This window comes from Molossus molossus, unplaced genomic scaffold (genome assembly GCF_014108415.1).
Source record: "Molossus molossus isolate mMolMol1 unplaced genomic scaffold, mMolMol1.p scaffold_m16_p_40, whole genome shotgun sequence".
NCBI classification, from domain to species: Eukaryota; Metazoa; Chordata; class Mammalia; order Chiroptera; family Molossidae; genus Molossus; species Molossus molossus.
In genome coordinates this window covers 374,838-391,081 of record NW_023425378.1, presented here as the reverse complement: position 1 = coordinate 391,081, position 16,244 = coordinate 374,838, and the positions used below count along the sequence as shown (strand labels likewise).

Genomic DNA, 16,244 nt, shown 5'->3' with positions numbered 1-16,244 from the left:
TCAAGTGTTGATAACAAGTGTTGGCGAGGGTGAGGAGAAAAGGGGATTCTAGTACACTGCTGGTGGGAATGCAGACTGGTGCAGCCACTATGGAAAACAATGTGGTGTTTCCTCAAAATATTAAAAACTGAACTGCCATTTGACCCAGTAATCCCACTTCTAGGAATATGCTCTAAGAAGCCTAAAACATTAATCAGAAAGAATATATGTACCCCCAAGTTTGTAGCATCACCATTTACAATAGCTAAGATCTGGAAATTGCCCAAGTGGTCATCAGTTGATGAGTGGATAAAAAAAGCTGTGTATATTTACACAATGGAGTACTATGCAGCTGTGAGAAAGAAAGATCTCTTATCCTTTGGGATGACATAGAGGAACCTGGAAAGTATTATCCTAAGTAAAGCAAGCTAAGCAAAGAAAGACAAATATCACATATGATCTCACTCATTTGTGGAATATAATAAACATAACAGTCTGAGGAACAGGGTAGACCCAGAGACGTAGAAGTAGGGTACAGACTTAAAAGTTCTCAGAAGAGGGGTGGGGAAGAGATAAGCCACAGAACTTATATGCATGTACGCATAACTGATGGACACGGAAAACAAAGCTGGGGACAGGGCAGGGGGGGATGAGGAGGAAGGTGTTAATGAGAGAAAAAGGAGAAACATCTGTAACAAATATACATGAATAAAAATAGAAAAAATAATCACTTTAAATATATGTGGATTAAATACTTAAATAAAAAATATAAGGTTGCTGAAAACATAAAAAAATGTAACCTAACCATATGTGGCTTACAATAGACACACTTCAGACTGAAATATATATACACACATACTAAAAGTGATGGAAAAAAGGCATTTCATTAAAATGAAAATGAAAACAAACAAACAAAAAAGTAGGTAGCGCATCGCTGGTGTGGCTCAGTGGTTGAGCATCAAGCCATGCACCAAGAGGTTGCTTGTTTGATTCCAAGTCAAGGCACACGCCCAGGTTGTGGGCCTGATCCACCATGGGGGGCATGGCAGGAGGTAGCCAAATGATGTTCTCTTTCACTTATGTTTCTCTCTCTCCCTCTCTTTCTAAAACAAAATAAAAAATCGGGGCAGCAATACTTATATGAAATAAAACAGACTTATAACAAAGGATATACCTAGACACAAAAAAGAATATTTCATAATAATCAATCCAACTACATGGTATCTTTGTAAACATTTATAAATCCAAGGTGGGGGCATCTAAATATACAGAACAAATACTGAACATAACAAGAGAGTTTAACAGTAACAGTCATGGAAGCAAATTTTAAAACCTCACTGACATCAATAAATCATCCTAATACAAAATCAAGAAACAGTGACCCTAAATGACATGTCAGTTCTGATGAATTTAATTAATATTTTAAAACATTTTACCCCAAAGCAGAAGACACATTCTTTGTCAGTGCACATGAAACACCTGATAGGCCACAAAAAAGCCTTCAGTAAATTTAAGAAGACTGAAATCATTTCAAGCATCTTTTCTGATCTCAATGGTATGAAAACAGAAATCAATTATAAGAAAATACCTGAAAAACAGTCAAATGAATGAAGGTTAAATAACATGCTACTGAACAATAAATGGGCTAACAATGAGATGAAGGAAGAAATCAAAAGATACATAGAAAAAAAATAATAATGAAAACACAATAACCCCAAATCTGAGAAAGGCAGTTGTAAGAGAAATATTCACAGTAATACAGGCCTATTTCAAGAAACAAGAAAAATCTTAAATAAACAATCTAACCTTGCACAAAATGGAACTTGTAAAGGAACAACAAATAAAATAGTTTTAAAAAATACTAAAGATCAATGAAACCAAGAATTAGTTCTTTGAAAAGTAAAACTGACTCATAAAAATGAAGAGACATATCAGCTACATTTCCAGAAATTCAAAAGATTCTAAGAAATGTCTATGAACAGTTAGTTATATGCCGACAAATTGGACAACCTAAAAATGGACAAATTCCTACACATATATAATCTTCCAAGATTGAATCAATAGGAAACACTATCTGGACCTGGGTAGGTGACTCAGTGTTGTCCTGTACACCAAAGGGTTGCAAATTCAATGCCCAGTCAGGGCACATACCTTAGTTGCAAGTTTTGTCAGGGTGTGTGTGGGAGACAAAAGATAAATGTTTCTCTCTCATATCAATGCTTCTTCCTCTCTCTCTCTCTCAATCAATGAAAACATATTCTTGGTTTATGATTAAAAATAAAGGGAAAAAATCTATTAACAGATGAATAACTATAAACAACATTGACTCAGTACTCAAAAAACTCCCATCAAACAAATGTCCTATACCACATGGCTTCTTAGATGAATTTTACCAAACAATCCAGAACAACTAACATTTATCCTTCCTCAAACTATTCCAACAAACTAAAAACAAGGCAAGACTCACAAGTTCATTTCATAAGACAAACATTACCCTGATTCCAAAACCAGACAAAGACATTACAAAAAAAGAAAATTATAGGTTAATATTCCTAATGACCACAAATGCAAAAATCCTCAAAAAAATATTAACAAGCCTAATTTAATACATTAAAAATATCACACACAATCATCAAGTGGAATTTATTCCTGGAATGCAAGGTTGGTTCAATATCAGCAAATCAATTAACGTTATACAGCACATAAACAAAATTTTTTAAAAAATCATATGATCATGTCAACAGATGTAGAAAAAGAATCTGACAAAATCCAGCATCTGTTTATTAATAAAAACTCTCAGCAAAGAGAGATTATACCTTATAGAGATTATATCGCAACATGACAACCCTTAAGCTAACATCATATTCAAAGATGAAAACCTAAAAGCATTTCCCTTAAGATTATGAATAATAAAAGGATGTTCACTTTCAAAATTTTATTTAACATAGTACTGAAAATCCTAGCCATAGCAATCAGATAAGAAAAATAAATAAAAGGTATCCAAAGTGGAAAAATGTAAAGCTGTCATAATATAAATATGGCATATTATATATGGAAAGCCCTACTAAATTAACCCCAAAACCACTAAAATTGGTTAAAAAAAAATTTGAAAAAGCAATATCTCAAATTAATATTCAGAAATCAGTTGCATTTTTATTAATCAAAAATGAAATATCAAAAGAGAAATTAGGAAAACAATCCTATCAACCACTGCATTAAAAAACCAACACACAAATCTAGGAATAAATTTAACAAGGAAGAAAAGAACTATACTCAGAAAATGAGAAGATATTAAAGAAAGAAAATGAAGAAGATATAAATATGTGAAAGACTATACTATACTCATGAATAGAAAGAATAAACACTGTTAAAAATATCCATACTATCCAAGGCAATCTATATATTAAATGCATCTTTATCAAAATACCAATGAAATTTTTACAGCACTAGAACAAATAATTCTAAAATTTATATAAAGTAACCTTAAGAAAGAAGAAAAATGTTGGAGGTTATCACATTATCTCATATCATTGTACTGCAACACTATACTAATCAAAACAGCACCGTGCTGGTATAAAAATAGACACAAAATCAACAGAAGAAAATAGCCTCCAAATATGGTTTATTAACCTATGACAAAGGAAGTAAGACTATACAATGAGGTAACATGATCTCTTCAATAAATGCTATGGGAAAATTGAACATATACATAAAAAAAGAGAGAAAGACCACAGACGTACACGATATGCAAGAATAAACTGAAAATGGATTAAAGAATTAAATGTAAGACATGAAACAATAAAAATCCTAAAAGAAAACATAGGCAGTAAAATCTTGGGTGCAATTATTTTTTCTGGTATGTCTCCTTGAGCAAAGGGAATAAAAGACAAATTAACAGACCACATCAAACTACAAGATTTTTCACAGCAAAGGACACCATCAACAAAAGAAAAAGAATCTACTGAATGAAAGAATGTATCTGCCAATGATACATTTGATAAGAGATTAATATCCAAAGTATCAAGAACCTCACCAAAAAGATTTAAAAATCTCATAAAAAAAAATAAAAAAAAAAGTGAGCAAAGGAATTTTCCAAAGGACACAGAAATGGCCAACAGACAGACATATGAAAAGATAGTTAAGATCACTAATCAGCAGAGAAATGCACATTAAAACTACAATGATGTATCATTTCACATCTGTCAAAATGGCTAATATCAATCAATCAACAAAGAAGTGTTGGCGAGACTATGGAGAAAGAGAACCCTTATGCATTTTTGGTGTAACTGCAAATTGGTACAGCCACTATGGTAAACAGTATGGAAGATCCTCAAAAAATTAAAATTTAACTACCAAATAACTCAGTAATCCCACTTCTGGGTATTTATCCAGAGAAATCTAATACTAATTCAAAAAGATATATACATCTTTATGTTGATTACAGCATTATTTGGGATAGTTTAGTTATGGAAACAATGTAAGTGCCCATATTCACATATGAAAGACTCACAGATAACATCACATCCTATGGTGAAAGAGTGAAAGCTTATACTCTTAAATCAGGAAAAAGACAGGAATTTGTGGTTTGGTAGAATGTATACTGTTAAGATGTCAATACTACCCAAAGGAATCTATAGATTCAATGTAACCCACATCTAAATTCCAATTCTTTCCCCAGAAATAATGAAATCCATCTTAAAATGTATATAAAATCTTAACAGACTCAAGTGTGGCGAAAACATCTTAATAAAGAAGAACAAAGTTTGGGGTTATACACTTTCTTTCCAAAACTATCACAAAGAATAAACAAAACAGAGTGTATTTGACACAAAGACATTTATTTAGAATGATGAAATAAGAACCCAGAAATAAAATCTGGCATATACTGTCAATGGACTTTTGATGAGGACGCCAAACTATTCAATGGCAAACAGGACAGTGTTGTCAACAAATGGTACAGAAAAACTAGACAGGTATATAAAAATAATGAAAAGTTGAACTATTGTATAAAATACAACAATGAATACAAAATGAATCAAAGACCCAATCACAGGGGTGAAAACAATAAAGTTCTTTTAAAAAAATAAGGCAATGCCTTGGTCGGTTTGGCTCAGCGTTTAGAGCGTCGGCCTGCGGTCCAGAGAGACCCGGGTTCGGTTCCCGCTAAGGGTGTGTACCTCGGTTGCAGTTTGTCCCCGGCCCTGGTTGGTCATGCGGGTGGCAGCCACTCGATGTATCCCTTTCACATGGATGTTTCTCTCTCTCCCTCCCACTCTACCTAAACAAAAAGTGAAAAAATGTCCTCAGTGAGGATAAAAATAAATAAATAAATAAGGCAAACCCTGGCTAGTTTGGCTCACTGGTTGGAGCATCAACCTGCGGTCCAGAGAGAACCAAGATCAGTTCCTGCTAAGGGCATGTACCTCAGTTGTGGTTCATCTCTGGCCCTGGTTGGGGTTGTGCAGGAAGCAACCAGTCCTTGTGTCCCTCTCAAGTTGATGCTTCTCTCTCTCCCTCTCACTCTACCTGAACAAAAATGAAAAGGTATCCTCGAGTAAGAATTAAAAATAACAAAAAGCAAACTTTTTGACATTAGATTTAGCAACAATTTCTTGAAAATGGTATCAAAAGCACAGCCAAAAACCAAGAAATAAATTAGACCATTAAAATTTTTAAAAATGAGTGCATCAAAACATATTGTCAATAAGATTAAATAGCAATCCATAAAATTGTAGAAATATTTTGTACATCATGTATCTGATATGAAATTAGTATCAGAGAAAATTCCTACTACACAACAGCAAAATAACAGATAACTCAATTAAAAAATGGGCAGTGAACTTGAATAAGTATGTGAAGAATAAGCATAAGAAGATTCTCAACATCATTCATCTTTAAGGAAATGCAAATTAAAACTAAGATATACTACTCCCCACTCCTTAAAATAGCTAATATATATCAAGTTTTTGTGAGAATGTGGAAAAACTGAAACTCTTGTGTAATACTAGTAGAAATATGAACTGGTACAGCAACTGTAAAAATATTCTGTAAAAAATTAAGTACATTAATTACCACATAACGTAGTCATTCATTCAAATTCTGGCTATAGACGCAAAATAATTGAAAGCAGGAATTAAAATATGTTTATACACCAATTTTCATAACTGTGTTATTCACAAAAGCCAAACGGTAGAAATAACACAAGTGCTTATCAGTAGATGAAGGGATAAACAAAATATTTATACTATTCTCAGAAATGGAGTACTTTTCCATTTAAAAATTGAAACTGTGAAACATGCATGAACTTGAAAGACATTTTGCTAAGTGTTCAGATCTCACTTTTACAAGCAACTAGACTTGTCAAACTTTTAGAAACAGAAAGCAGAGTAGTAGTTATCAGAGACTATGAAAAGATGGTAGTAGTAAATAAATTATTTTTGAAAGGATAGACAGACTGTCAGTTTGGAATGATGAAAAAGTGTTGGAGATGAGTAACAGTGATGGTGGCACAACAATGTGAATATACTTAATGCTACTGAATGATTTAAAATGTAAAAATAAGGTCGGAATTTTAAATACTGTACAAAGAAAAATGACATAAAAAGTTACCCATGTAAAACTTTCAATTGTTTCAGTTCTAGTGCTTTGACATACCCTTAAAAAAGTTAGTCTTTCATTTAAAGAAATATGGATAATAAAGAATCTCTAACCCAAACCTCATCCTATAATCTAGTTTTAATGAGATTTCAGTATCACTTTATCTGTGACAGACTCAGTTTAAATTTAGACACACAGGTGAGGAAAAATATTGAAGTTGAGTAATATATCCAGTGATCTCACTGCTTTTATGTTTATTTTGTGAAATAATTAAAAGTTTTTATTTTAATAACTACTGCAGGACTCTATTTCTGATTCACTTCCTATTATGTCTTTTAGTAACTACTCTTTGGCTTAAGTTTTTTTTTGTTTTTTTTTTACTTCCCATGTATTTTGAGATATTTTGATAAACTTCTGCTCAAGTCTTCTTGAGAAACTAAGATTCACACAGGGAGAGAGTAGTAATACTTCCAATAGAAGTATCTTTCAGATAAAACAAAATAGAAACATCTTTTCAAGGACCAAATGAAAATCAGCTATACCCATAATTTTCTTAACACTAATTTTTAAAAAACTATTAAATTATTTAATATTCTAAACAAAAATATTTCAAAAAAGGGATTATTTTATCAGACAGTAAATTTATTTCTCCATTAACAGCATGGATTTTATGAACTATTAACTTTGCTTAAATTTTTAAAACTTTAATTATTTGTAAGTTATAGCACTTATAAAATATATCAACTAAATAGACTGTTATAAAAATAATGTGCATAAAAGTAATATATAAAAACTAAATACTTACTCTCAATGATTCCTGGAAGGAGGAGGCCTGGTACTGTGCATACTTGGCAATTGTGGTATGAGATCTATTACTTTCACAACGCCAGATTTTCTTTGTTCCAGTGGGATCCCAGTTTTCATCAGCTGGTTGCAACAACTGTGTCCTCACCTCTACCAAATGTTCATTGTTAGCTTCTACCAATGTTTTGGTAGAGAAAAGTCCAAGATCTTCATAAGTAAATAAATAAGTTGCGTTAATAAATAAAATTTTATTTGGTACAGTGAACATTTCAAAAGCACTTTAGAAAGAACACAAAGCCCCATCCATTTCCATGAAGACTACTTCAAGTCTTGTAGTATCAAATTTGCAGTCCCTTAAAGCAACGGATCTAACCATCATGAGGTTTAACAAGGGCTAGAGAATTTATAAGGAGAATCTAACTTTCCCTGCATTTTATATTCAAAAGGTTCCTGGTTATCTAACCTAAACCATGAATGTTACATAATGATACCAAATTAAAAACTAAAAATCCATCATAAATTTGTCAATAATCAATAATGATAGCATATATTAACACTGAGAAAGTGAGAGAACATTACAATAAATCAAAAATTGAGGGTTTTCAAAATCAGTAATAGACAAAACTATTCAAACTTAAAAAAAAAAATTAAATCTTACCTAATTTAAGAGCTCCAGCAAGGCCACGTATAACTGTAACAGGATTTTTGGGATTTATACAAAATTGATGTAATGGAGGAAAGAAAGCATCACGCTTATTTTCCAACTGTAAATTAAAATGTAATGTTAGATCAAAGAAAAATAATTAAATATTATGCTACAAATTCATACTCATTTTTCATCAAGCATTGTAACATCTGCAATGTATCTTTTTTTTTTAAATCCTCACTTGAGGACATTTTTGCATTCATCTTCAGACAGAGTGGGAGGGAGAGAGGAATGAAGAGAGAGAAACATTGATGTGAGAAAGATACATCCACTGGTTGCCACCCACACAACCCCAATTGAAGCAAGACACAAACTGCAACTGAGGTACGTGCCCCTAGTGGGAACCGAACCTGGCTCTCTACGGTCCATGGTCTGACATTTTAACCACTGAGCCAAACTGGGCAGAGTTCTGCAATGTATCTTATCCATTAATGTTATATTGCTACATACTATAGTATTTATCATTAGTCTTTCTAAGATACTTATTATGATATAACTGCTTTATAATATCTTTCAGAAATATACATTTTAAACTTTATAGTTTTTAATATGTTACCAACCAATTATATATCTCAAGATTTACAAAATATATTTCAATATTTTAGCCATTCAACCTATATTCCCAGGTATAATTGCATAATTCTTGTATAAAAGGGTAGGGGAAGTAAACTTTAAAGCTCAATGGTTTAAAAAATATTATCAAAATACAAAATGATTCAAAATGACCCACAAAACACAAATCTTCATTTTGCATTTATTCTCTCAAAGTTTACTTTCAAAGACTTATTTTCATCTTAATCTCAGAATCTTCCTGTCCTGTAGGTATCAGTACGTTTTTATTCAGTAAAATATTAGCATAAGAGCCAAATATCCAAAATCTTATCATATGCAAAATCATTCTAAGTACTAAATGTTTAATTTTTAGCTAAAAATTTGTGTGTGTGTTTTTAAACTTGTGTGTTAGGGGGAATGGTAAGAATAGAAAACTCTGGGGGGAAAATAAATTATTTTATTTAATTCATAGCAACTATTTATATCAAACACTTAAATTCTTGAAAAGTAAAAACTACACTCAGCTTTAAATTAAAAATACCTACTTATATTTATTATATACTTTTTAGTCATATGTATTCATCAATTTTATATTCTCCACTATTTTTAAAGACACAAAAATTTCTTTTTTTAATCACATAAAATCAAACAAATTTGAAGATCCATAAAACTAGCAGGAGCAGAATATAGTCTAAGAAGTAAGTTACCCTCAAACAATGACACAAAAACAAATGATCTTTTACTCTTCTCATATAATCCCAACCCAGAAGTAAGAAAATACTTCAAATACACCAGTTCCTATAAAAAGCCAGACAGAAAATATTTTGGGTTTTTATCAACTACATGTTTTGTGCCAATACTGAACTCTGCCAAACTAATGCAAAGCAATCAGATGCTGCTGCTGCTGACGTGTGTACACACACACACACACACACACACACACACACACACACATCACTTTGTCTGTATACCAGAAAAACTTTATTTACAAAAGTAAGTATTGGTCATATCTAGAGTGAGAGATATCAGTTGTCATCCATCCTCTAAAATACAAATATGTTTTTGCAAAATCTTCAACTACTGAGAAAACTTGACTCTTACCCAAACATCTTAAAATCAATTTAATTTGCATTGGTTTAAAATGTATATTCAAAAGATTAACAAGTTCAGACACTTGATTCTAATTCATCAATGAGACTCACATAAATACTAGGTGTAGGTGGATTCAACTTGTCCTTTGGTAAGGGAGGATATGGTGAAGTTGGTGGTCTTGGAGGTGGACATTTATCCAAAAAAATGTGACTATTAGACAATCCATTTTTACCTAAATTCCTGTAAAATAGTAAGTAGAAGAACTGCATCAGCTATTAATCTTAAAAACAGATTTGAAAAAAAAATCTAAGTTTTAAGTATAGGGCATTTATAAAAATAAAATCATTTAGGATATTTGTAATTCATTTAGTAGGAAACCCAGAATTGTAACTTTCAGCATATGCTCACTTTGATTTCTTATACCTTTTCAAATCTGAACAAGATATACCATATAGCCAGCCACATAATATAAATTATTGTTGTAATTTCTTTTACCTTTTAATTATCCAATATATTTTCTCACCTAAATCCAAATTTTTCAACCTATTTTATCCTTAGATTTTCTTCATTTAATGCTAAAATACTGTAAAATGTTTTGACATCTACAATAATTTCACTGTAAGATTTGTCTTTTCTAAATCATAATTATTTCAAGAATACTTATGTGACCATTTTAAAATCTAAAAGCACCTCTTGTTCTCTATTGTCAAAAATGATTCCCTGACTAATATTCAGCAAGAATCCACTTTATTAAACTTATAGATTACTATAATAATTTTAAAGTCAATTATAGAGTTATTATGAATTCTCACATTTTACATAACTATTAGTTAATAGTACTTGGATTAACTCTTTTTCCCTTTAATTAAAGGTATCATATTTGCTAAACATGGGGAAAATTACGCCCCAACTCAAACGATTTTTATTTTTAGTCTAAACATCAGATACTTATAAATCTTTAAAATTTTAACTCAGAAAACAAAAACTAAAAACTGTTAAGCTTTCGAAATAGTTACTTCTGGAACAATAAAAACATTTAAATACAGATGATATTATACACTTTGAAATTTGATTTCAAATTATAAACTGAAAAATAAACTTACATTATGTTTTCATTTTGGTCTTAAAATACCTAAATGCACACACACACACACACACATACAGCAAATATCTGGAGGGATATAATTATAAATACAGACATATGTACACTGAATAGTCTGTGATAAGATAGAATATCATACTTTCATTGTCTACATTTTCTAACTTTTTATAAAGTATATGTACTATGTTATAAAATGTTTTAAATAACATCTTTATTTTTATTAAATCAGAAACTAAAATTAAAACCTAAAAATCATGCTGATACATACTGATACTCAAGCATAACAAAGTTCCTTATTAAACTGCTCTTTTAGATAAATAACTACATGATTTTTTTTTTAAATCCTCACCTAAGGATATTTTTCCATTTATCTTCAGAGAGGAATGGGGTGGGTGGGTGGGAGAAAGAGAGAGAGACAGAGAGACAGACAGACAGACAGACAGACAGACAGACTGACTCATTGATGTGACACACACACACCAACTGGCTGCCTCCTGCACAACCCTGACTAGGGCTGGCATCAAACCCGCAATCCTGGTATGTGCCCTTGATCAAAATCAAACCCACGACTCTTGAGTCTGCGGACCAACACCTGAACCACTGAGCCAAACCAGTCAGGGCACTATATCACTTTTTACATAATTTTTATTTCTTATAAAATGAAAATATTATTAGTTTTTTTGTTTGGATAGTAATCAATAATTTTCATTTTGTGATTAAAGTTCCCATACTAACCTGCATGCCTTCAGAACTTCTGTGGAACTTGAATATATAGACATAGATAGTGATGGTATAATCTGAGGATCAGGTTTGAGGCTAATCACAGGCAGGTCTGGTTTCTTAGAGCTCTGTAAGTTCTCTAGTCCTTCTCTATTAATTGTGTGTAACCTATTTTGAAGACTGTTAAGGATGGTAACACTGTGTGTGGTTGCCTGCTCAGTGGATTTTGAAAAAGATGTCGTGGTGAAAATGACTGAAGAGGATGAAGAGGTAATAGAATTATTAGTCTTTGTATGAATAGCTGGATGAATATTACTGGCTTTGTTACAGGCTTCGGTAACCACAACATCACTGGCTTTTCCAGTCAATGAGGCAGAGATATGAGAACTGTCAGATATTAGTAAATTTGGTGATGTACAATCTCCTTGGATAGGACCACAAACAGGTTCTACTGTCAGCTGCTGAACATGATTAGAAAGTCCCTTGACAACAACACAGCCATTAGATTTGTCTCCAGCATGTCTGCTTGTTTCAGGCATCAAAGATCTATTTCCTGAAGGTTGGCTCTCTTTGGTAAAGGTGGGGCCCTGCTGTCCACCTGAGGTAGCAATATGAGAAGAGAGGTGATTGAGAGCAGCTCCCTGTGTTACTGAGTTGTCAGGCATAGTTCGAGGTCCAGTCTGTTTCTGAATACCAGTGCTAGCTGCCTGAAGATACTGGGCAGGTCCAGTGGAAAGTGAAGGTTGTTCATCATTAGGTCCTGACAAATGTGAACTCTGACCTTTGTGAAGCACCTAAAAAAAAGAGAGAGAGAGAAGACAGAAATAAAGTAATCAAAAAGGTTGGTTTAAATCTATAATTATGCAAATTCAACAATACAAAGAATTAAAAATGCTAAATAAAAGCAGAGCTACCAGAAACAAACAATTAAATATGTAACATTATTTATCTCAAATCCTAAAAATTAATTTTTAAAGTTCCCATTACCAACTGATTAAAGTAGTAATTTTAGAGAAACTTGTGTAACTGAGCTGATTCAGTTTTTTAGTGTTGTAATATTTCTTCACATAAGGTTTTGAGTTTGTTTTTGTTCAATTCTGATGCATTCATTTTTATATTTACAGAAAATTTTCAGTAAATTTAGATATAAAAAAGCATACATACAGTGATTACCAATTAGAGCTATAAACACAAACTATAATAAACCACTTATCTACAATGTATTATAAATTGTTTAGGGGCTTTTTTTTTTTTTTGCATTTATCTTCAGATATAGGAGGAGGGAGAGAAGGAGGGAGAGAGAGAGAGAGAGAAATGGAGAGAAACATTGACGTGAGAGAGATACATCAAGTGGCTGCCACCCACATGACCTCAACTGGGGCCAGGGAAAAACTGCAACTGAGGTCCATGCTCTTAGCAGGAAACAAACCAGGCCTCTCTGGTCCCTGCTGACGCACTAATAGCTGAGCCAAACCGGCCAGGGCTACAATGTAATATAAGTTTAATACAGAAGACAAATTTATTAAACCTTCAAAATTATCAGCAAATGCAATATGTATAAACATAGTAGCTTTCCTCAAAGCTAAGAAAACTATTAAATCTATAAAAGTATTTTAAGGAATAACATGAATTTCCACCCTTCCATCATCTCACTCCACAGCCTACAAAGACATTCTAGTAATGTCCACATGAACAATTTGGAAAGAGATAGCACTTTCCCCAAATTCACATAATTAGGAGAATATACTGATGTTGTTAAAGAATTTTGATGGGGCAGTTTATCAAAATTAATAAAAGTTCTGGACACAGAGAAAAATTATTTCATGAAATAAAAGTATACAAAGAATTATGTAAGTTTTACCTGTATTTGTGCTTGGTGTCATAAATTGCTCTAAAAAGATTCTTGATTTAATGACAAAGTAGTTAATAAATTAATTTATCAACACATATTAAAGTGCTACTAGAATACAATAATAATGTAATAGTTTCCAAACTATTTTAACAATAGGACATGAAAGCTAGTAACATCTCAGGAGTTAGAAATATAATCATACACTAACATAGTTTTAACTTCAAACTCCATAGTAAGTGGAAACTCAGAACTGCAGAAAAAATTCTATGGTTGCTTCTTTCTGAATATGGTAATTAGTTTAATAATTGGATAAAAGTCTAAAACTTGAACTAAAAATAAAGTCACTTTTAATCATCTAAATTTTGCTAGCATGCCTCTAACATTTAGTTCTGTCATTGAAAAAAAAACAAACCACCTCTGGACTAGCAATATAATGGTTTCAAACAGATTATCCACATATTATCTACTTTAATATTTGACATACTGAAAATGATGCAAATTAAAAGTTCCAAAGGATATAATTAAATAATTTAAAAATAATAAAATGGTTATATAAAATAAAAATGTTAAAAAAAGTAACTATTATCTTGACTATAACCTAATCAATACTCAAAATATCATTCACAAAGTTTGTGGGTAGGCAAATAAGAAATTCTTTTATCACCATTAAAATTAACTCATAGATTAAACAATTAGAAAATAAGCAACCTTGCCCTGGCCAGTTTGGCTCAGCGGTTAGAGCGTCCGCCTGTGGTCCAGAGAGACCCAGGTTCGGTTCCCGCTAAGGGCACATACCTCGGTTGCAGTTTGTCCCCGGCCCTGGTCGGTCGCGTGGGTGGCAGCCACTCGATGTGTCCCTTTCACGTCGATGTTTCTCTCTCTCTCTCTTTCTCCGCCCCCGACTCTATCTGTACAAAAGTTGCAAGAATGTCCTCGGGTGAGGATAAAAAAATAAATAAATAAATAAATAAAAAAAAAAGAAAATAAGCAACCAGATGAAAAAGTAACATTTTATAACATTCCAAGCTATAGATAAAAGTATCCTCAGTTTATAATTTTTTCAAAAAGGAACCCATCCATGAGGCAGAGTGAAAGCATAGGGAGACTTCACAACTGACTGCAATTTTCAATGTGTTTCTCAGCTGACACTCAATAGGCAGCCTGACTATGAACACAATTTTAGGTCTAATAATTAGTGACTGCCGACATATTACAAACATAGCAGAAAATCCAAGGAAACTAGGTACAGATTAAAATTAAAACAAAAACAAAAGCATTGGCTACCAACTTCACGTGAGAATATTCAACCAGAGAGTTACTAAATCTAGAAAAAATTAATTTTGTAAAAATGAAAAGAGAATAGCTACAACCCAGATTTTAAATCATTGGTAGTACCCAATATAAAATTGCTAAACATAGAGGAACGGACACTCAAATTTTATATTTGAAAAAAAATATCAAGAACACTTCTTATATCAATGAAAATGACATTAAATGTACAAATCCAGTAAGAAAACCCTATATAGTACAGACAGTAAAAGAACTATAGACATGACACTAAAACTGCTAAATGCTACTACAAAAAGAAAACCAAAAAGCAGCAAAGAAAATGACACATCACATTAAAAGAAACTGTGATATAAATAAAAGACTTATAAAATCTGCAATCTAGGTATGTGGAATGACATGTTCAAAATATTCATAAGAAAATAAATTAGAAAAAAAAAAAGTTATGTAAAGTAAAACTGTACTTCAAAAGCAAAGATGAAATAATAACATTTCTAAAAAGCACCCAGCTAATAGAGGCATATGACACTAACAAAATACTAACATAGAAAAAAAAAAAAATACTAACATATAATTTTAGTGAAAAAAAATATATCAGTTAGTAACTTAGGTGCAGGGAAAAAAAAGAAAAAACAATGGAAAATTTAAAAATAATGTAAGTGTAAAATATTGTGCATAGATACACATTTTATTTGTCTTTCATACATATAAAGGTTTAAAGCAATTTTAATACCGTATTATTGGGTTTATATGCATACAGATAATAAATATAAGAGTAATACCAAAAACATGGGAGAGAAAATAAATCAAAGTCATTTTTCTATATTGAAAGAATTAAAAAGTACACTAATATGTACTGGCTAAACACAATGAAAAGTAGCAAATGTGGCAGAACAGAAAACAGATGTTACTGATAGGAAACAAAAGAGCAAATAAACAAATTAACCACATTAATAATAATATTAAATACAAACAGACTGAACAGTCTTTCTACAAGTAAACCTTATCAGACTACTTAAAACCACTAAGATCCAAACATATGCCATATACAAGAAACAGTTACCTTCAAAGAAATAAAAATGTTGAAAGTAAAAAATAAATGATATATACCTATCTTGCAAAAAGTATCGTAGAGAGTAAGAATGACAATATTAAGATCAGAGAACACATTACAGAAAGAAAGTTAACATGAGAGATATAGGACAATTTCTCAGTAGAAAGAGGTATTAGATCAAATGTATTTTCTTAAAAACCATAAATAAGCACCACATAAAAAACTCTAAAGTATATGAAGTAAAACATTATCAATGTGAAAGAGAAATAAACTATTCAATAATAAAACCTTAAAATTTAACTAGCCCACTGTAAATGACCAATAGAAACATCAGTAAAAAATTAGGCAATGGTATGGAAAACTTTAGCAACATTATAAAACCAAGTGAACACAGTCCACTTAACATCATTAGAATATATATTATTTGTAGTTCACATGAAATACTGTCTACAACAGACCACACACTAGGAGCAAAAACCAGTCCCAATAAAATTATATA

At 31.6% G+C, this 16,244-nt stretch overlaps 1 protein-coding gene across 9 annotated transcripts in view; it reads right to left on the bottom strand.

Moving 5' to 3' along the window:
* Window positions 1–16,244, bottom strand: part of LOC118616759 (lysine-specific demethylase 6A-like) — a 191,034-nt gene that overhangs the window by 86,306 nt on the left and 88,484 nt on the right. For all 9 annotated transcript variants that reach the window (XM_036242190.1, XM_036242188.1, XM_036242186.1 and 6 more), the window contains 4 exons: window positions 11,568–12,346; window positions 9,841–9,970; window positions 8,039–8,144; window positions 7,382–7,587 (listed from right to left, as the gene is read on the bottom strand). In XM_036242190.1, the coding sequence (XP_036098083.1) occupies window positions 7,382–7,587; window positions 8,039–8,144; window positions 9,841–9,970; window positions 11,568–12,346 (1,221 nt within the window). The remainder of the gene's footprint in view (window positions 1–7,381; window positions 7,588–8,038; window positions 8,145–9,840; window positions 9,971–11,567; window positions 12,347–16,244) is intronic.